Source organism: Cibotium barometz, chromosome 53 (assembly GCF_041138505.1).
Source record: "Cibotium barometz isolate CiBa-2024 chromosome 53, ASM4113850v1, whole genome shotgun sequence".
In the NCBI taxonomy this organism is placed as follows: domain Eukaryota; kingdom Viridiplantae; phylum Streptophyta; class Polypodiopsida; order Cyatheales; family Cibotiaceae; genus Cibotium; species Cibotium barometz.
The window spans coordinates 11,542,617-11,565,647 of NC_141098.1; the positions used below are offsets into that span (position 1 = coordinate 11,542,617).

Here is a 23,031-nt window from a genome sequence, read left to right on the forward strand (position 1 = left end):
ACAAACTAAGGGAGAGGATTATGACAAGAGATTCAAGCAATATGTCAACAAAGAGACTAGTTGATGTTGTCCACAATGTTATAGAAGAGGCCAGGCTTCAGACACCTGAAATGCAAAGGCCATCAATGGAGCAAACCCAAATTAGAAGGAGAAGAGGCTCTGCCACTCCTGTTGCAGTGATGGAGCATGACAGTCATAGGCCGGAGTACATTTATGTTACAGGTAGGCGACCAGTTGGTGGGAGGATACCTACCTCTTCAAATGTACATGAAGAGGAGATTCTATGCAAGGAGAGTGTTGTTCATGACACTAATTGGGCCATTAGAAGAACAAAGCCACGTAGTGTGGTGACGTGCTTTGGGTTCATTGCTGCCACAAAGGCTAGATGTGGAGCACTCATAAATACATTAGATCGAAGTGATTAGATCGAAGTGCAATTGAGGGTGTCCTTGCACCTTGCTTCAAGGGGAGAAGACAACATCCTAATGGTATTAAAGAGCACTTTGTGTGGTTTTACAACACCTCTGTAGCCCATACATGGAGTGTTGACCAGTCTCCTTGGTGTGCCTGGCCATTCCCCTAGGGTGTGGAAGGTTTCTGTTGGGACTTCCATCAAAAAATATGAAAAGGAGCAATTACAGCATGCAGGTTTTATGCTTGAGGAGGATGAGAGTTTGCATGTGCAAGGACCAAACATGTAGAGGAGTGCAGCAACATTGAGTCATGTTCGGGCTGGTCGAAGGGATAATAGGATCGTGAAGTGGAGATCCAAGCTAGGTAAAGATTTTCAACAAGAGAGGATTCAAAAGGCTCAATGTTTGAATGCTAAAGTAGTGCAAGAGAAGGTAATAAATCCAAATGAAATGCATCTTTTCTATGTGTGTACAGAAAGTTCTATTACAAAGAGTCTGACATACACAGTGACAATATCTGAGTTTCCATGCTGCTCCTGCAAAGGACTTCGTGCAACGAGATGCAAAGAAAGGGATGTATATTCCATGCAAAAACATCTACTTTATCTTCATCGGTGTTTTGGGATTGAGTGATAAAGTGCACGAGTTTATGCACCAATCAGCTCTTACAAAGGTGGAATTGTTCCAAGCACTAACTTTTCATAGAGACCAACCTAGTATTGGTCGGCCACTTGGTTGAATTTTGAGACTGCATAGGATCATTTTGGACCAGTCTTATGTATAGGTATGAGGATGCGTTAGCTTATTTTGGAAGAAGAATTTGAGAAACACTTATATATATGTTCTAATAAATCTTCAATCTAATTTTGGGAATGTATAGAAGCGTCAAAGCTACCCTTGATGTAATTTTGCTATTTTGATGTTGGGTAACGGTCTAAGAACCCTTGCTTCTAAATGTGTATGGCTTTCTTTGTATTCAATAAAATCATGTGGACTAAATGTGTATGGCTTTCTTTGTATTCAATAAAATCATGTGGACTTTTGGATTTTACATTAATGAATGGGAAATAACTATATTTGGAACATAAATGACTTGAGGATAATGAATTGATTTGTACATATTGACAATGATATAGATGCTCAAGTGGTTTTTCAATCTTTAAGAGACTATTGTTGTTTGAATGAAGGAAAAGTAATTACTAAAATTTTAATCCTTAAAGTTCTTGACATTAAAAATAACACGGGCAAAACATCAACCATAAATAAAGCATAGAGGGCTATATTTAGAGATGTTTTCAATAAATAAATTTCAACTAGGGATATAACTACTATGTATTTTTTTATAACATATAGATGCAATCAGAGCTAACTAACCATACTGTTTGATATTGGATATATGTTCTTAAGACCGTTGCTCCCATATTTCTGTGGATTTTTCATATTCAAAAAAATTCATGTACATAAGCTCTTCTCCAAAAATGAATGAGAGATACCTCTATTTGGAACATAAATAACTTGCACTTTGTTGTGAAAATCAATAAAAGTCCTCGCTCAAACCGCCACCTTGCTCGAACGTAGTTGCTCGAATTCTTCGTAATCCTCCCACTTTTCCAAGGCACCATGGCACACCGGATTCAAGACATGCTTCCCTTGGCTTCTCGACCAATTGCCAAGGTACCCTCACACATTCTAGATTCAATTGGATGAAATGTGGGGTACAAGTGATGTGATTTGAGGAAAATAGGATCAATCAGAAGCTTTGATACCATTGCAATGAACTAACATTGATCACTCAAGGCATGGAGTGATAACATGGGTGTAGGATCACCATCCATAAGTAAGAAAAAGGGCAAGATTGCCATGAAAGCTTGTTAGCTTGTAATTTGGATTAGTATGAGTTAATTGTGATTAGCAATTCACATTGGTCTATATATCATGGTCCCCTTTTCACATATACTTATTACTTGGCCTTTGACCCATAAGCCTTGTGCCCCTCACTTACACTTGGCCCTTTGGCCCCATACAACTTATGCTTGGCCCATGTACAATTTGTGTCCACACTTATGTATCCACTGCTTCATTACAATGACCTAAAATTCGTTAACGATCAAACTCTAGAACATTCTATGATATTTTCAAATATAACATATACATAACTTACATAAGGTAGTAGACCACAAAACGCTACAAAAAGAACATCCCGTTAGAATTGAGGAAATATCCCTTGGGACACACCTCTCTTGGTATTCCTGTCCCACCGTTGGTCGTATATGCCCTCGTGTTGCATTCTACCGACGTTAATACCCCCGCTCTCTCCCTCCCTCTCTCTCTCTCTTTTTTTTTTGGGGTGGAACTACATGCACACTTGAGAACTGGGAGTAGCAGATTCATGACAGAGATCAGTCGGCATAGCATAGCCATAGCTATCAAGCAGGACATCAAGTTCTCATAGCCATAGCCATTGATCTAGGGCTCATAGCCTTCGCCATAGCCACAGACACAGATCTACAGCTGCTCATAGCCATTGCCATCAGAGACTGCTCACCATCACACCCGCTGCCATCAGAGAGTGCCCATCATCATAACGATAGCCATTATCAAGCCTTATGGATGTGAATCTGTTGAGCACTCTAAGCTCTGTGAACCCACCACCTTCTCCACCTTCACTTCATCCCACAAGACGAAGCACTCTGACCGTCCCTTCCTCTTCCTCTTCTTCTTCAGATCTTTTAACACAGCAAAGCCCTCCATCACTGCAAGAAGCAGGCTGCTTTCTGCCTCCCTTTACCCCTTATTCTGCAACACTGCCATGGCATACAGGCCTGCGAGCTTTCTTCTCCCACTTCTTCCCTAAGCATGGCCACTACTGTGGACCTAACTGGTCCAGCGGCAGGAGCAATGGACCTCTGCTCTGGGACAAGCGGCCCATAGATTGGCTTGATCACTGCTGCTTCTGCCATGATGTCGGCTATGACAGCCACGACCAAGCTCAGCTCTACAAAGCAGACCTCGCCCTCTTGGAATGCCTGCAGAAGATGCCTTCATCTGGCGGGAGACGTCCCCATGGCGATGCGGTCATGGCCGAATTTTATAGAAGCGTGTGCATCGCAGGTAGTAATCTCAATCTGGACAAGGTGGAAACCCTAATATTCACAGGCAGGACCTTTTATTTGTGCAGGCACATGCCATAGAAGAAACCCTAATTTATACAGGCACGTACCCTAGAAAAACCAAAGCCACAAGCCCTAGTTTGAGCAGGCCCAAGCTCTGTGATGTTTCACCTTTGCAGGAATTTTCTACTATTGTTTTTTGGATCCTTGCTGAATGCTAACCCTCTGCAATGCACAGGCTTGCAGACTGTTCTTTTGCCATACAGGAGAATGCTTTTGGGAGATGTAAGGGCCAGGAAGGAGTAAGCCATGGTTGCAAATTGCAATATCATGTTGAGGGCATTACACATACCACTACGGCCTTCAGTGAAGTCACATCATTGGCCTACTGTGAGTGTCATTGATGTGCCACTATGGCCCGTAACGGCTTCTATGTCGAGGGACGTTGCCGACAATGGCTCATATCAACTGTCTCTACTCTTCTGACACAGTGTGTGCCCCTCTCACATAGGATTGTATCATGGAAAAGCTTGTGTTTGTGCTTGCTTGTCCCCAATATCCTCTTGGAGCACTCAAGTGTCTGTTGTGTCATATATCCAGATAAAGCAAATGAGACTTAACAGCTGAGACTTTCAATCAGCTTTCACTAGAAAGTAACCTGTTGTAACACATTAAGCAAGATAATTTTGTTTACATATGTATCATCTTTTCAATTTAGGATATGAAGTCACAATTCCCTGTCATTTCAAAGACCTTTTGAGTTAACAAAATGCATGATTGTAAGATGTAGCTGTCATGTAAACTTGTGCATATTTACCTATAAATTTTTATGTCCTTGATGCTTGTATTCTATACATACCTGGCGTTCTAATTAAGTATTCTACACATCTCAAAAGTAGATCATCTAGATACAAGATTTATGAAAATAGGGATAAGGATGTAATCAAATGATGAAATTTGCTTAATTAGAGCTTAAAGAAGAATAACCTGAAAAACTAATTTGTGAAAAGAGGCAAAAGCTAGAATTGGCTGTTAACCCTTTGATTGGTAGCTTGTTGCATAGCCAAAGTGAGACGTTTGCTTGAACTACATGTGACAACTTGTACCTCGTGAAATGCTTGCTTCTGATCAAGCCAAAGACATTGTGGTGGGTTTGCTTCTTCTCACGTGTGGTTAGGCTTTGGATTAGGATTAGTTTAGCTCCATATGATTTAATTGGGGTAGGTTTCCTTCTTCTCATATGTGGTTAGGCTTTGGATTAGGATTAGTTTAGCTCCATATGATTTAATTGGGGTAGGTTTCCTTCTTCTCATATGTGATTAGGCTTTAGATTAGGTTCAGTTTAGCACCATACGATTTAACTAGGTTAGGTTTCCTTCTTCTCATATGTGATATGTCCTTGAAAAATCTCTCAACAATCTAACGAGTGGCCTCTATAGATTTTTTTTAATTTCCAATTATAGATTTTTTAATTTCTAATTGTCCATAAACTTATAAATGAATGCCAATCACATGTAATGTAAAAGAAAGAGCATTGGCTCCAATTTCCCTCGAATATGAACACAATAGAATTCCAAAGGGGATCATCAAGTGTCAAAGAAATCTCCCTTGTATCCAGGACTATGAGAAGTCAGTTGGACTTTCTAATTTTGGTTAATATCGGTTGATGTTCTACTTGGAAAAGAGTGTGTTTTCAGCTAAAACCTGGATTTTGATTACATTCTTTCTTTGGTTGTGGATGCAAACTAGTTAAGCTGCAGTCTGTTGTGATTGGTCTTATAAGTAAATTCTATGAGAACTCATAATTCTCTACGTCACCATGCTGAAACTTTACAAAATTAGCCATGCTTATAACTAATTGCAACACCTTGAGTCCTACCATTAGAGAAATGGAAGATTTTGCAAGAGTTACTTGTAGAGTTTTTGGATGCATTTACAGCATAGCTATATAGATTAGGAGTTTATTTTTCATAAAAATTGAGCACATTTAGATCACTTACATTTTTTAAAGAGCTTGCAGTGGTTATGCATGAAGGAAGAGGATAAGATTGTAGGGCAACTTCGTGAATATCTCCGAATGAGGAATTTTAAAACAAGCAAGTCTACAATGATTATGTAGGCAAAAAGGATTAAGTCCATGCAGCTATGGATGGATTATTTGTCAAAGATAGATGACCTTATAGATCCTCTTCATGGTCTTCACCAATATAAAATGTTATAAACAAGAGGATGCTCCCAAAATAGGTTCACCTAGAAAGTTGAAGGTTAGTCAAATTGTTTAGCTAAGAATCCCCAAGGGTTTAGATTTCATGAAAACTGAAAGAACTAAAAATCAAAGTAACAAATTATGCCCCTTACATGTTCACAATTTCGATTTGATAATAATTTCTTGAAACTACTTAAATCTCCACACTTAGACTACAATAAAAAGAAATATAACTAGGTGGTTTATTGATTTAAACTTGGATAGCTTTTATTGCAAGATAACTTAGTGAGCCTGGCTCCAAAAGCAAAACAAAGTAACTTCATTTCACTCTTTTAGATTATCCATACTCCTTAGAGAAGGGATATAGCTAAATATGGTGACACACATTTCATTAGAGCAGTAGCATAATTAGGTGTTGATAGTAATCTACATTAGATTGACTTATCACTTATCAAAATTTTCTCAAGTTCTGTAGCAAAATTCTTAACAGGACTCTTTTTATTTGACAAAAAATGACCATTTTGTATTAACTTTTCTACTCGTATTAGTTTTATCTTACATAACCATGTGAGCTAAGGCTCATGAAACCCTACCTTAAGCCTAGGTTCGAAAATGTGCGTAGTAGACATAACTTAGGGATCATATAAATTCAAAACGAACGACTTATCGGCATTGCGTCAACAATAGAAACAAGCATTAGAAATCATTGTTTCATATCCTATTGCTCACGCTCCAACTAGCTCATGTATGTAAGGTATTGGTAATGAGCAACCTAGATGCTTTCCATATGGTTTGTAAAAGATTCCAAGCAACCTAGATGCTCAAAATGTTTTGTAGATGGTGTAGGAAGCTTCAGCACAATGCAACTATCCCTATAACTCGATCTGTAAGGTAGGTAAAGATATTCTTAAGACAGCCTAGATTAAGACACACGGCCCAAACAACCAACCTATCTAGCTGTGTGTTCAATGACTGCCATTATTGGCCAATGAGCAAATTGGCATCTTACCTTACTAATAGTTTAGGACTGGAAGTACCAACTATTCTACAAAGACTATTTATAAAGCCATGCACTAGCCCCATTAACCTATCTTCCAAACTATTGCACCCTTTACCATACAACCTCCATCTCATTAGGTTCAAATCACCCATCAATGCATCAAAGCTCCCTATATTTGGACATCTATTGTGACAGAAAAATCCCTATATTGAGCAATTTTGATTCGCCACTGTTCAAGTTTGAATTTAAGATTTGCAGATGTGAAAGTCTCTACACTTCCCAGTGCAGAGATAAAGTGTAGTCTTCCAAACAACATTTATTGAAGCAACAACACATTGTATCTTCTTACGAGCTAAAATGCCTTTACAAATACAACCTGTATTTCGCAAATGAGCAAGTGTAGACAGACTCAACTGCCATTGACCAGCTTCAGATTTCAACAGTGGAAAGCCTACACATCGTTTGTGCCCAGTAAAGGACTCCCAACATGACTGCTCATTGTCTTTGGACAGGGGCAAACTATTGCCAGTCCTTCAATTCAGAAAATGTGTACTGCCTAGGTTGCCTTGAAGCAAAGGCACTCCAGGTACGAGCACCACGATGCCAAGGTGAGTGATGACAATTGAACACTAGATTAAAAAGATACTTACAAAACTCAATGAGACATTCATATCCCTATGTCTTAACCATGCTGGCAAATCAAAATGTCACACCATCAAATTAAAATAAATCACATTTTTTCAAGTTGGTCTTTTCTGGACTGCCATGGTCTTTTTTCAAGCCTGCTCTTGCCTCTTGCTTTCTCATTGCAACTAATAGATACTTCTCAAATGTCAATATCATGGAAATTCTGCCCAATATATGCAGAGCCATCTTAGCTTGTTCACAAAATCACCTTTGTGCCGAGCATGCATGTGCATTAGGAGCACAAGTTCACGCACGGGACACACACACACACACACACATAACCTAGAATTTATTGAATTAGTCCTCAAAAATTCCACACAATATTCGAGATAAGTTCTCTCTTTCTATGCAAAAGCAAGTATACAAGTGAGTCTCTTGACCTCCTTGGCTTTGGTAAGACTCCTTCGCAAGACCTTGACTTCAGCTTGCATCTTACACACACCTTCTGTAGCATGAACCGGTAATATTTACTTAGTTTTACTATCACAGTCTTATTAGGAGTGGCTTCTAGTGTGCCGTCGGCACCATTGGCAAAGCTTGACATGTAGAAGAACATAAAGCAATCAATAATGGAAGAAATCACACCTATCCTGAGCCCACAATGATGTTGTTGATGGGGATGAATATCAGTTTGACGAAAAACCCAACAAAGCCCATGACCACGAATCCAATTGCTGTTCTGAAAGCCACTTTGGTAAACTCTGCAGGCAAGATTTTAAAAAATGAGTACAAGATCACAAGGTTTACCAAAATTAGTTACAAGAAACCAGAGTGAAATTAGAGTAGCACACACACACACACACACACACACACATACACACACATATATATGAATTACAGGAAAACGAAGCTGAAAATGCATAGTATCTAGCAAAGCACCCAAGTTAGGGTAAATATATACAAAATGGCAACCCTTAAAACAAACAACAGGAGTGCCTAGAACAAAAGATTGCAGACTTAGGTAAAGCAAGCCTATACAAGGTGGCTGGCTGGCAAAACAAGTCACATGAAGGAGGAGGTTGCCATTTTGTACATATTTTACCCTTTAAGGCATTTTCCTTTTCCTGAAAAAAAAGCACCCAAGTTAGGGGGAAAACTAAATTTCTTCTTTTCACAAATTGCCAAAAGTATGCATCGAGAAGGGGAGTTGATCCCTATGAGGGGGGGGGGGGGGTGGCGTTGGGCCACAGGCGGGAGTTCCAGTGCCCACGCCCACCTATTGCATACATGTATGGGCAGGGAGATCACCATGCATACACATGATAGGGCATACAAATCAGAAAAACCCCTCAAATTTTGGACACTTGCCAGAAATGAATCACCAAAACTAAACAGAAAAACCCTAACAAATCTGTACGTGGCCTAACAAGCCAGCAGAAGCACGATCGGAAATCATGCTGCAGATCTCAACCCTAAACAGCATAAACGAAAAAACCTAACCCTACCTACTTTGGTATAAGAGGAAGGGGGAAGAGAAGGGCACCTTTGCGGTCTGGCTTGTGGCATCGCTTAACCAGGCGGACACTGTCCTTGGCGAAGTCCTTGATGGGCGTTATCACGTTCTCTACCGCGTCCATAGCTCACCTCTGCTCTGCGCTGCTCTCTCTCGCTCTCACCCTCTATATATATAAATGTGCGTGGCCTCTGCTATTGATCGTTGATGGGCAGTCGCGTCTGTTTGACCCCTTCTTATAGGACCTTGCCTTTTGCTTTTTGGCCTGCCATGTAAAGGCCTTAGTGTTCACTTGAGGTTTTTGGGTATGGAAGTTTTCTAGGCACAATAAGCTTCTTGGTTAGGGAATTGTTTTACCATAGAGAAAAAATCAGAGCTCTTGACTTAGTGCACTTACAAGCAATGTAGCCAACGTCAGATTTTGAGACAACGCTTTGTTCATGTAGGGGCATTAAAGAGAGCTTCTCAATTGATTCTAGGCTAGAGTAGAAGAGCGCCCCCGCTATCTTCTTCATCAGCAAGATTTTGTGCAGGTTCAATGTCATGCATGCTGCCATGAGATTGTAGATGACCGGTTGGTTGAGCCAAGGTAAAGGCAGGATTGGGTACAACGAGAACGAGCGCAATAGAAGGAGGGAAGGCCACACGAGCGTTTAATACACTTGATGATACCATGTAACATGAGCGCTATGAAGGGTCACATTTTGTGCACGCTGCTAGTTGGGGAAAAACCCTTAATTTTATTTGTTTGCTTTCTAATGTTTTCGCTCAAAGGTAACAAAAAAGCCATTAACTAATTAATCGAATTTCTTTTTTCACTCATTATAGGCCCCTATTACGTAGAAAATTTAATTAAATCACGTATCCATCTCTTCATGGTGAGCCCTTTTAAAAAACCCTTGATGATGATATTGGTATCCTATTCTCTCTCTAGACCGTTCTCTCTCTCTCTCTCTCTCTCTCTCTCTCTCTCTCTCTCTCTCTCTCTCTCTCTGGGAAGGCCTTTGTGAACGTGTTTTGTACAACAAAATTGAAGTTAATCAAAATAAACATTGAAAAAAGTAGCAGAGTAGGTTCTCATGTATGAATAGGAAAACCGAGTCTTGTGAAAACCTTTTAGACAAATTATGAGATAACTATTGTGGATCTAGGAGAGAACTAGAAAAAGAAACCTGTAAGAACAATCCCAAGCCTAACCTTAACGATCGAGTCTTAAACATGTCAAAATGTCATGTATAGAGTGTTTGATCTCTTCCATCTTCTCTACTATTCTAAGATCATTTCCCTCTCGACTCATTGAAACCATATAGCAAACAACTTTCATGACAGTGTAAACCTTCACAATCCTTGCATCAACATACAAACTCTGATGACATGATGTATTTGAATAGAGTTTATGTTCAAAGGATACAAAAATTCCATAGAACACAATGATGTGTCAACATGAGCGACCATGCTTATCAAGTAGTGGCATTTATGTTGAAGTGTGAAAGAAAAGCACAATCTTGTTAGTATTCTATTAAATTCATTTTTATTCAAAAGTACCCATATAGTAGTGAATAATGACTATGTATTACATGCATGTGGTAACAAATAATCTTTCTTTACAAAGAATTTGTAAAGGGATAGATTCACATGCCTTGTAAAGGTGGTCAAGCCTTGTAAATAATGGGACCAAAGGGGCCATGTGCATGGCCAAATGTGGGGGCCAAGAGAATAAGTGAGTGTTCACATGGGAATGTATCTGTGCTATGAATAAAGGTGTTAAACCATTTTGGGGTTAACATCTACTCTAGGGTCAACAAGAGTTTCCATTATAATTCTACATCAATAGCAAAGATGATGACACCAAAAGCACGTACGATCAATCTATGAAGCAATGGTGTCCAAATCTACAACTTGGATGGGTGCCCAAAAATGGTCTAATAGAATACTTATAGTGATTTTCGCTCCAAGAGCATGTGGCAAAAAGCTAGAATGGATTCCCTATGAATGTACTTTATGCATGTATTATGAGATTAAGCATTGTATAATCAATAGGCCACTGATGAGCCTTGGATGCTCGGTCAACTCTATAATTTAATTATGTGTGAACACTTATGGCCTTGTAAATAAGTCATTTTTCTCTCATAATGCAATATACTTTCCCATTGTGCAATTGAGTCTGGCTCTTGCTAATTAATGCAGTATACTCTTGCATTATGCAATTGAGTCTGGCTCTTGCTAATTAATGCAGTATACTCTTGCATTATGCAATTGAGTCTCCCATTGTGTAATTGAGTTTGGCTCTTGCTAACCCTCTCCCATTATGCAATTGAGTCTCCCATTGTGTATTTGAGTTTGGCTCTTGCTAACCCTCTTGCTAATTACCTTCTCTAATGCATGCTAGTGGTTTAAGGTGAGAGGAGGGATAAGGACCTCAAGTGTGCTTTAGCAAGAAATGAGCATCAACATTGGCTCTCTGAAGGCATCATACATGTAACCTCGTGACATGTACCTTGCCCACAAAAATAGCTCATACATGTGCCATCATGCCTTTTGTACTGCAATTGACATTGTCATCATTCCTTTTCCATATTGATTGATAAGGCAAGTATCATGTAGCCAATGACTTCAAGTGGAAATGTTGATGCCATGCATCTCTTTCAATGCCTCCTCGTCGCTAAGTTACCTAATCATCTTCCTTACCACTTTACCAAAACACTCATGGAAAGGAAGATTCAAGTAAAGTCTTTGACTTGTTGCCCCTTCTCCGCTTGCTAAGCCTACCCTTACATTATAATAGATTCAAATGATGAAAAAAATGTAATACAAGGAAGTAGATATGTGTTTCCCTTACTATGGGGTGCAATAACATGTGAAGAATAAGCCAACGTTAAAGAAGAAGCTCTCCTTCCCCTTAGTTGCAAGCCGATGTTAAAGAAGAAGTCCTCATTCTTCTTAGTTACAAGAAGCACTCTAGGAAAAGCATTCCCATCCATGACAAGAAATCTTAGCTTCTCTTCTTGCCTCCATATCTGGTTATATAATATTAAATGTCACACACACACACACACACACACACACACACACACACACACACATGCAAATTGAATTTTAAATGAAAGTTAAAGCTTTAATTTTAAATAAACCTTTGGGGACGTGGGTCGTTACACTCCCCCACCTCTCTTTGCTATAACCATCGTGGACCCCTTCTCTCTCTCTCTCTCTCTCTCTCTCACACACACACACACACACACACACACACACACACACACACACACACACACACACACACACATATGCGACATATAGAGATGCAGCACTCGACATAGACATGCTAGTATTACAAGAGGAAGATGCTAAGGGAGTTTCTATCTCCATGGGTTGAGGGAAAAGCAATACAAGAGCTTGAAGTTGGAGTGTGAATGAACACCTTACATTCAGCTTTGCAAGGTTTGGAAGGGGTACATATTGATCCTAATTCTAATCAGGTTAGGTGTAGCATGCCTAATTCTAATCAGGTTAGGTGTAGCATGCATATGGTGAGGAGGGCTAGCATTGCTGCCTCACTCTTACCATTTAGCTCACCTCAAAGGGAGGTCATAAAAGCATATGGGAAGTAGGAGAAGGGAACAAAGGGAGAAGAGGAAAATAAAATTTTAGCTAGAGCCCGAATTTGATGAGAGTACTAAGAAGGCAAAACTTGTCGACAAGATTGTTTGCAGCTTACTATTGGTGGAGGAGCATCATGCAAGGGAGAAATTGCTTATGGCACTTATGGAATCAATGCAATTGCTAAAGAATTTGAAATCTAACGACGATGAACTATTTATCAAGAGAAGCACCACTAACTTGTTTAGTTAGTGCATTTTCATCAAGGGATGACCTTACCATCACTCATGCATCTAGATTATTAGACTTACATCCTCAAACCCTTTACAAAGCCTAAAATAGACTATTATCTGCGATGGAGTGAGCGACTTGTAGTTGTGCAAGCGACGTCCAAATTCAAGCAAGCTGGATGTTGCAAAGGATTTGGTGGTTAGCTTTTGGACAGAGCAAACTCGTGTGTCACTGAATAAGAAAGACATTTGCTACCAGAAAAAGTGTATATGTTGATCACCCTATCCATTTTCTTATGACTCACAGGTAAGATTTAAGGTAATCAACATAATTACCAGCATATGTTTTACTACATGAGTGGCTTCTTACTGCACTTTCATTAGCACATAGCTGCATGTACTTTTGCACCAAGTATGTGTTTAATGTGCTTTATCTATGCTCTTAAGTAGAGAATATATGCTCTCTACCATATAAAACATGCTTTATAACAAATAAAATATGTTGTATATTCTGTGGAATGAGCTATAGAGTTTACAAAACATAGAAGAAGCACATCCAAGTACAACCTCTCAGCACTTGTACTACATCCTTTGTGCTTCAAATTGTTGACAATCTACTTGAAAGCATAAATATAGCACATGAGCCCTTCTCTATTGCTTTAAAGCATGTATATTCTACTTGAAAACATAATGAACGTACACAAGGATCCTTCTTTGTGCTTGAAAGAACACCCCTTTTGCTTTTAAGCACAATCGAAACACATAATAAGATGTTAGTGTGCTTAATAGCACATTTAAGAAGCTTTAAACCATAATTTGTGTGCTTGAAATCACATCTTATAACTTGCATAGCACAAAGAAAACACATGCAAAGCACATGCTATAACCTGCAAAGTAAAAAGCAAACACATGATGCTCACTCTTTGCATTTTATGTGCTAGAAATCACAATCTATGTGTATGCTAGAAAGCAAACACATGATGCTCACTCTTTGCATTTTATATGCTAGAAATCACAATCTATGTGTATGCTTATAATCATATATTGTGTGCTTGAAATCTATTTTCAAGCATCATATATTCTTAGTTTGTGCTTAAAAGCACCATGTGGTGTGCTTCAAAGCATATTATCATGTGAGTTGAACCATATTGTCGTGTGGTTTCCACTATACCTAGATGGTGGATGTCTTTTTGTGTCCTTCTTGGCATGTAGGCTATGCTCTTTCATGACACATGTATTATTAGGTGTTTAAAGAAGTACATTATGTGGTGCTAATGTTTTCTTTGTGAGATATAAGGGTGTAATTTACTGATAATTGCTTGTTTTAACACGCTGCCTTTGGCTTTGAATGTGCAGATAAATTTTTTATTGAGGTTAAAAAAGGCAAATCTTAATGTAGATATTGGACAATAGAGTTTTGAGAAGCTAAAACCATTCTTTGTTTGCGAGTTGAAAGATAGAAACGTTTGTTGATACAACACATGCAGATGATCTATGACAAGGATGCCTTGAATTGAGTACGATCTTTTGCATTTAGACTTCATGGATCATCATGTAGCTATACATGTAGTTTATGTATATCTAATGTGGAGATAGAAAATTGTGCGGCTCGTAAGCATGTCTTCACAAGTGTGACAACATTGTGGGAATCTTATGCTTGTCCCAAAGAAGAGAATTCAAAGTATCATCGAGATTGAAAAACCTTATGGGTGAGTGTATGCATGTGGGCCAGACAGGAAACTTCTTATATGCCCTCTTGAAGCAACAAGCATACAAAGAGTCATCCATGTTGAAGTGTTTGTTGAGGATATTGTTATGACCATTAAAAAGAAGGGGACATCAATTCTAAAAGACAAGAACAATGCGTGAAAGATGGGACCAACAAAGAGGGTAATGGTGATGTTGGTGGTAGTAGCAAGAAGGGAAATGAAAATAGCAAAAAGGGAAGTAATTGTAGCAAAAAGAGAAAGGTTGGTAGCAGCAAAAAAGGAAAGGACAGACAAGGGAAAGGAAAGCACGAACAAACAGGGAGAGGATGGTTGTAACAAAGAAGGACATGACAACAACAATAAGAAGGGAAAGGAGGTTTGCAATGAACAGGAGAAGGACTCAAAGAGGAAGGTTTTATCTCACAAAGAGGTATCAATAGATGAGCTTTTGAAGATGCTAAAGAACCACACTACACAATTTATCAAGAAATTTTTTATATATGGATGGCAAGAAGCTGATCAATTCAAAGAATGCTTGAAGAATCGATTTATGTGTTCTCAAATGTTGTAGCCCTAGAAAAATGGTTGAACGCAGTGGAACGGATGGAAGACAGTGTTTCTATTATGTTACAGGGTGGTATTACAAAAAGCTCGATGATCAACACTATTGTCTACTAGATGATAAACCAGTTGCCGTAGTAGTATCTCATTTAGTAAAATCCATTAAGGTTCTAATGGAAAAGATGGACAAGGAGTCTAACAAATACTACTTGTCCTCTAAGGTTCATGATGCTATTCTCAAAAGTATGCCATATGATGTTGCCGATGTTGAATAACACATCAGGTTACTTGTAACCAAGCCTTTTTTATGCTTTATTCAATCCTTCAAAATCTATTTTGTGTGTGCTCTCTTGCACTTCATTCTTTTTCCCATGATGTTATCAAATACAAGAGTACATCTTCTCAGTCTTGCCAACTATCTTACACATTAGTTTAACTAGGCTTAGGGTTTGCTACAACAAATGCTATCGGCAAGCATGTTTGTGTGTGCATAAAGCTTACATCCTACAAAAACTCTAAATGTAAAGCACACAATAAGTGTGCTGCAAAGCACAAAGATCTCTGCTATCTATGCATTCATGATACTTATACTAACCTGTGTGCTTCAAAGCACAACAATGTCGTAAAGCTCACGGTTAGTGTGCTATCAAACCACCTAGATGTTATCTAAACCACAAGAATGTGCATTTATGGATTGTGTTATTTGAACCACGTGGTACTGTAAGTGTTGCCATCACTGTCCTAAGTTGATTGCATGCTATCAAGCAAAGATTTTGTTTGCTATAAAGCACAAATATTGTCTGACTGTCAAATATTCTACAGGTTTAGAGGAGACCTGAAACATTTTACAGACATATACAAAAGTGTTTAATTAAACAATTGGCATGTATAAGAAGCTTAAGATACCTAAAGTTGATATATTGACCATTTCATATAAATATGAGTATCTACCTTTACAAAAAGAAGTATATGTCTTTACAAAAAAGAAGCATATGTGTTTATAAAAAAGCAATTTTGTTAGTGTAAACCCAATGCCCCGCGACGGTATGAGATATATTCCCTAGAATATTCCTTCGAATACCAAGTCCATCATTAGTAGGCGGTGCTCGGTGGGCCGCGTTCTTGATACGCGGACAGTGATCGTGTCTATACAATGTAACCGCCCTCATTGTATATGCGTCTACCACACCGCCTACAGTACTATATATGGACATGGTTGCGACCGAGATGAGCTAAGGCATCTAATGCTCGTGAGAGTATCCACTGCCTTCTACACTTAGTACATACTCCATCTAGAGTCTGTGTCTAGATCGCATCTAAACTCTACTTGAGAGCGCACGGGCGGACAACACCATCACTTGTAACTCTTTGGTATAATCAGAATTTTTAATTCTCTCCATTGTGTATCTATTGCATTGTCTATTGTGCTTTGTCTTGCTAACTCTCTTTCCGTTGTGCCATATTCTTATATTTTTGTCTTGTTAGATTTATATGAGTAAGTCCCATGATGAAATCCATGGCAATGTGAGTCCACTTCCCTTTGGGAATAGGCAAGGCCTTAAGCAAACCCCCTGGCTTATGTGTTGCATCCTTGTTGAGTTGACAAGGATGCACTTTGACACATGCATGTATGTCCTTCCACATCCATTTCCAATAAAATATTTTTCTTATCTTGTCTTAGGTCTTAAAAAGACCCAAATGCCTCGAAAGACACGTCACTTTTGGAACTGTTGACTCCATGTTAGCATCAGACCTACTAACTCCACGTCCCCTCCATGTTGACGCCATGTGGCCTTCAAAACTGCTGACTCCATGTTAGAATCAGATGTTGTTGCTGCTGTCAGCTTTGGAGTTGCTGACACCACATTACCTTCGGACCCTTTGACTCCACGTTAGCATTAAACCTGTTGATTCTACATCAGCTTCTATCTTGCTGATTCCTTGTTAGCTTCAAATCTATCTCTACATTAGCATCAGGCTTGCTGTCTCCACGTCAGTAGACTTGTTGATTCCACATCTGCTTCCGTCTTGCTGATTCCATGTCAGCTTCCGATAAGCTAATTCTGACCTACTTTGATGCTTCCCCATCCGACTCTGCACTTGTCGATTCAGTAACCTGCTTATGGTAAGTTTGTGCATCCATCTACAGACATTTGAAGTACTTTGACTCCCTTGTAGGTAATCCATGTGTTAGATACACTTCAGTATGTATATTCATTTGAAGTACTTTGACTCCCTTGTAGGTAATCCATGTGTTAGATACACTTCAGTATGTATATTCATTTATTGTAAAGCATGTCTAGAAACACCAATGAATTGTTTGGCATGCTATCGTTGAGGGGACAAAGTAGACGGAACCAACTATCCCATGTGGGTATGTATGATGCGGCATGTTCTCTGGTGGAAAATAACCTGTGGGTATGTGTATTTGGTGCTGACACCCGGCCTTGGGCTTGCATCTACTATCCGCATGTCTTCTAGATTTGGTGTTGGAACTAGTGAATCTGGTTCTAGTGGCAGTGTACAACCTGTACCTATTCCATGATACTAAGCTTTGGAATGCTTGATTTGATCACTTGAATTTTCCATCTCTTCTACAATTATAGTGTCAAGCTATGGTTTATGAGCTGCTGCCTATGCAGCTTCCCCACAAGCATGTATGCGAGGGATGTATATTGGGAAAAATGAATCGTCAGTCCTTTCTTGAAGATGGCACTGTCTGTGCTACTCACCCATTGCCAACTAGTGCAACTAGTGCACAATGATTTATGTGGTCCTATGTGGGCTCCCTCTTTCGGTGGTGGACATCTCTATTTCATGGCTTTTATTGATGATGACTACACACACTTCTGCTGGGTGTATGATCTGAAAGTCAATCATATGACTTCTTAGCTTTTTGTCAGTACACCAATGAATTGTTTAGCATGCTATCGTTGAAGGGACAAAGTAGACGGAACCAACTATCCCATGTGGGTATGTATGATGCGGCATGTTCTGTGGTGGAAAATAACCTGTGGGTATGTGTATTTGGTGCTGACACCCGGCCTTGGGCTTGCATCTACTATCCGCATGTCTTCTAGATTTGGTGTTGGAACTAGTGAATCTGGTTCTAGTGGCAGTGTACAACCTGTACCTATTCCATGATACTAAGCTTTGGAATGCTTGATTTGATCACTTGAATTTTCCATCTCTTCTACAATTATAGTGTCAAGCTATGGTTTATGAGCTGCTGCCTATGCAGCTTCCCCACAAGCATGTATGCGAGGGATGTATATTGGGAAAAATGAATCGTCAGTCCTTTCTGAAAGATGGCACTGTCTGTGCTACTCACCCATTGCCAACTAGTGCAACTAGTGCAACTAGTGCACAATGATTTATGTGGTCCTATGTGGGCTCCCTCTTTCGGTGGTGGACATCTCTATTTCATGGCTTTTATTGATGATGACTACACACACTTCTGCTGGGTGTATGATCTGAAAGTCAATCATATGACTTCTCAGCTTTTTGTCAGTTTCTTCCTTTTGCTAAAAATTCTTGCAATCATAAGCTGCTGACATTATGTACCAACAAGGGGGGGAATATTTGTCAAATGACTTTACTGCTTTCATGCTATCCCATGGAATTTCTCATCAGTGTACTACTCCTTATACACCACAGCATAACTATGTAGCACTCAGAACTATGCATTATTTTACAGCAATGAGTCTTCTTTATGTTTGTCTACTTACACTAACAGTGAGACTGGGCATGATGTTAACACAAGAGTGTCAACTAGTGGATATTGTTTCCTTCTTGTGGTAGCTCATGCATCTCATGGCTAAGCAAGAAGAAGCCAGCATTAGCCACGTCCAGTTGTGAAGCTGAATACAAGGCAACCTTTCATAGCTACTGTGGAGTGTGTTTGGTTTTGCCATCTTTTGGTTGATCTTGGTAGTGGACAACAGTCTGCTACCACCTTTACACTGACAATGTGAGCGCATTTGCAGTTGTGCGGAATCCAGCTTTCCAAGCATGTACGAAGCATATTGAGGTGCATTATCACTATGTGAGGGAATGGCTCCATGCTAGCCTTGACCTACGTGCCAAAATAGGCCAATGTGGTAGATGGATTTACTAAGCCCCTTTCTAGGGAGAAGTTTGAAGCTTTCTGACGAGTTCTGAACTTATTACCTCTACCAGGATAGTTTGCTACACCTTGTATCTGTTTACGCCATTCACTTCAGGGGGGTTTGTTAACCTTCTGTCTCCAAGAAGTTTAAGTGTGAAATGAGCTGATCATCACGGGCACTTTTTACCCTGTGCTAGTAGGGGTTATTCCCTAATGAGAACACACCCTTAGTGTGTTATCAGCCACGTCCACCCTAGTGCTAGGGCTATTAGAGTCGTACTCCACTCACTCATAATCTAATCCGAGTACATTCCAACTATCATTATCGTCTCTTTTGCTCTCTGAGCTAATGTGCATGTTAATGTCTGTGAGACTATGTTGAGCATCTTCTTTTACATCCAATATAGATGTGTGCATGGGGATCCCTGGTTTTAAGGTAATTATTGTGTACTTGTGCATGTGAATACATACATTGTGAGATATTATGACCAAACACCTTGCAATGACTATAATATTAAAAAAATGACTTAGGATACATGTAATGCAAATTGGGATGGTGGTGCTGCCTGTAATGTGCACATCAAAATTGGTTTACAAGATCAAGCGATCGTAAGGGTTGTTGACAATTTAGGTCTTCCCCTTTCTTGTAATGACTTTAAAAGTTCTCAAGCAAGGTATCATAGAATTCTGTAATGGACATCTCAGAGATCAATGTCTCTTTACTCCTTGCTTTCCATGAGTTTAAATGAGGAAGAGTTTATCTCAATGGTATCTTCCATCATGTTATTATCTAAACATATTGCTTCTTTGTAACATTGATCAAAAGAATCTAAATTTGAGACTATAATCAAATTGTGCAAAGTGTTTTTCTTTAATCCCATGAGGAAACATCACTTCATTTGTGCATCTTTGAGTTTCCTGGCCTTACATTGTGAGTTAATGGTTTTTGTGTATAAGATATAATCCCATATGGTTTCCTCAAGTCTCTAGTCTATTGTAAAGCATTGCAACACTTCACCTAGGGCCTTGTCTATGAATCCATAAATAAAAGCAGTCTTTAGAGTTTTAAAATTTACCTTAATCACACAAGAATCAACGTGATGAACCATCTACTTGCCTTGCCCACTAAGCATAGATTCAATGCATGCACCTTGGTAGGGTAATACACATTTCTAAATGCTTTACATTGCTAGGCATAAGATTAGTCTAATTCGTGATAGATGACGTGATTGGGAACTTGAGGCATGGGCCCCAAGGGCTGGTAGGTTTCTGTTTTGTTGGATTAAGTTTTTATGTTGGCATTGTTGAAATTTGAGCAAAATGATGAGCTATGGTGGATCAAACACTAGAATCAACATAATTAACAAAGTGATTAGCAAGTGATTAAGATGTAATTAGTGAATAATTAGCACATAGATTAATGTAGGCATGGATACTCAAAAACCAGCAAATTCTCATTAGGGCTATGCCTCAATTTATAGAGTTTACATCAAGCATCAAATCCCATTGATTTCTCCATGATTTACTCCCAGAATATCTCCACCTTTTGCCTGATTCTCTCCACCTCTTCTCTTTTCCCTGATTATCTCCCAGAATAACTCCACACTCCTAAATTCCCTCATGCTACCCATTATTCTCTCCCAGTAGATTCTTCTAACCTTTTCACAGGTTCTTTCACAATTACATCTCCTCTTTTACAGCCTCTATCCAAGAGCTCGTTCCCACACACACCCTATTCACGTGTATATTTCAACACCTCCCCTCAAGTGAATAATCCTAGCACACCTGGACCCTGTATCAAGTTTCCCTCTTACTTGATAGCCCGCGACCAATGCCTCAAGTCCCTAAACTCCATAGTCCTTGACACTCTCTCTCTCTATGTGTCCAAGGCTACTATAAGTGCCCGCGACCTTGACTAAAGTGCTCACACATACATCTACCACTTGGCCTACATCATCGGTGGCTCAGAGGTGGTTTTACTTTGTTGGGGCAGGTTACATTAGGTTGTGGGTTCTCTCTCTCTCTCTCTCTCTCTCAGAAAAGATGATCCGACTCCACTTCCCTTGGAGCCTCCATGAAGTTTGCCGATGTCGTTCCTTCTTCACTGGGTTTGCTGTAGCAGTCTCTCGCCATGTGTCCTGGCTTTCCACATTTGTGGCAAGTGAAGGTCCTCCCTCCTACTCTGCCTCTTCCTCGTCCTCGTCCTCGAGAGAATCCTCCTCGGGTGAAGAATGCTTTTTCCTCTCCTGCTGTTGAGTCGAGCCCTTTCTTCTCTTTGCCTCTGCTCTCTCTGCTCTCTTGCTCCAGTAGAGCTGCTTCTATCTCATGTATCTTCAATTCAGGTACATTCTTTAGTGTTGCTACAATGTTTTCATAATCTCCTTTGTCCACACTCTTCAAAAGTACAGCTAATGCTTCATCATCTTCTACCTTTTTGCCAATAGCTGCTTAATGCTTTTATATTTGTTCAAGTGTGTGATTAAGGGTTCACTTTCCTTCATGTCCAATTTGTAGAATTGCATTAATAGATTTATCTTGGAATTTTTCGCTTGTGTACCAAATAATTTATTGAGTTCATCCCATGCATCTTTTGCCCACTGTATCCCTGTGATATGATGAATGATTTCATCATTTAAACTGAGTGCAATAAGTCCCAATGCTTTTTCATTCCTACTCTTCCACTCATTTTCTCCTCTCTCTGGGCATTCATCTCTCCCTTCAACTAATCCCCACAGATTTTTCCTCATCAGCAAATACATGGTTTTTGTCTGCCATGTATAAAACTGTTCCCCATTAAATTTGGCTATTTCCTGTGCTGAATTCATGGTGATGTGAAGGGGGTCTTACCTCTTGATCCAAATTCAAGATTCAAGGGTAGTGTCTACCCTTTTACAACTCAATCTGGTGTTTAATAGATGATTACAACAATTTTATCAGCATAAAATCACCAGAAATTACATTAAATTAAGGATAACCAATTTGTACGGGATGGTTGGAGTATCAAACCAACTCCGATTTGCAATCTGAAGCTTTAGGGATCTGTATCAGATACCTAATGGTTAATTTGAACCCTCAATTGCACCAAAGTACAGTGATTAGCACTGATTAATCACTGATTAGCAAATTAATGCTCTGGTTTGTGTGCAAAAAACAGAGTATGCGGGGAGCCCAGATCTGGTGCCTTCCACTTCAAATGAGCTCAAATGCTTTCAAAGGCATCAATAGCAATGAGTCTAGTAGAGGATTAAGCCAAGAAACACAAGATTTGACCAAATAATGAAAGCTTAATCTCTGTTTTACCAAAGTCACCTACAGATTTGATGAAGAGCTTGGATCTCTCTGTAGACTTGATGAAATTGATTTCTGTCTTCACCAGCTTGTAGAGCATGCTTGATTACCCCTTGGGCTAAGAGGAATTGAATCAATTTGAACTGAGCTTGAAGAAATCTCAATTCTCCTCCAGAAAAAATGCGCCGACCAAATCGCTGATTTCTGCTTCATTTCTGCGCGGTTTGCTACGCCGTCTTGCTGAGCTTGAAGCTAGAGATGTTAGCTAGCTTGTGTATAAAGCTTGTGCCCTAATTTTATGTGTGCAAGGTGCTAGAGACCCTCCACTGGCTGGGGGTGAAGGGGAAGGTGAAAAACTCACTAAAAATTGATTTTTTTGCTAATTACCTACTAATCCTAATTAATTAACTAATGGGCTCATAAATCTAGTTGATTCTAGGCATGGCTCTGATACCATGTTGAAATTTGAGCAAAATGATGAGCTATGGTGGATCAAACACTAGAATCAACATAATTAACAAAGTGATTATTAAGACATAATTAGTGAATAATTAGCACATAGATTAATGTAGGCATGGATACTCAAAAACCAGCAAATTCTCATTAGGGCTATGCCTCAATTTATAGATTTTACATCAAGCATCAAATCCCATTGATTTCTCCATGATTTAC

At 39.4% G+C, this 23,031-nt stretch overlaps 2 protein-coding genes across 2 annotated transcripts; one reads left to right on the top strand and one right to left on the bottom strand.

Annotated features, from left to right (window-relative positions):
* The first annotated feature begins 2,754 nt into the window (after positions 1-2,754).
* Positions 2,755-4,360, top strand: LOC147608289 (uncharacterized). The gene is made up of 2 exons (XM_086789095.1): positions 2,755-3,524; positions 3,762-4,360. The coding sequence occupies exons 1-2, from the start codon at positions 3,020-3,022 to the stop codon at positions 3,827-3,829; spliced, it is 573 nt and encodes a 190-aa protein (XP_086645221.1). The 5' UTR covers positions 2,755-3,019; the 3' UTR covers positions 3,830-4,360.
* A 1,094-nt stretch (positions 4,361-5,454) lies between these two features.
* On the bottom strand, positions 5,455-9,088 carry LOC147608290 (protein transport protein Sec61 subunit gamma-like). The gene is made up of 3 exons (XM_086789166.1): positions 8,900-9,088; positions 8,002-8,117; positions 5,455-7,861 (listed from the first exon to the last, which is right to left on the bottom strand). Exons 1-2 carry the CDS (start codon positions 8,991-8,993, stop codon positions 8,002-8,004), a joined length of 210 nt encoding a protein of 69 aa, XP_086645292.1. The 5' UTR covers positions 8,994-9,088; the 3' UTR covers positions 5,455-7,861.
* Between the last annotated feature and the right edge of the window lie 13,943 nt (positions 9,089-23,031).

Coding starts and splice junctions, on each gene's coding strand:
- LOC147608289 (XM_086789095.1), top strand. CDS start 3,020: ATGGATGTGAATCTGTTGAGCACTCTAAGCTCTGTGAACCCACCACCT. Junction 3,525..3,761: donor TAGAAGCGTGTGCATCGCAG/GTAGTAATCTCA, acceptor TGCAATGCACAG/GCTTGCAGACTGTTCTTTTG.
- LOC147608290 (XM_086789166.1), bottom strand. CDS start 8,993: ATGGACGCGGTAGAGAACGTGATAACGCCCATCAAGGACTTCGCCAAG. Junction 8,118..8,899: donor CCACAAGCCAGACCGCAAAG/GTGCCCTTCTCT, acceptor TCTTGCCTGCAG/AGTTTACCAAAGTGGCTTTC.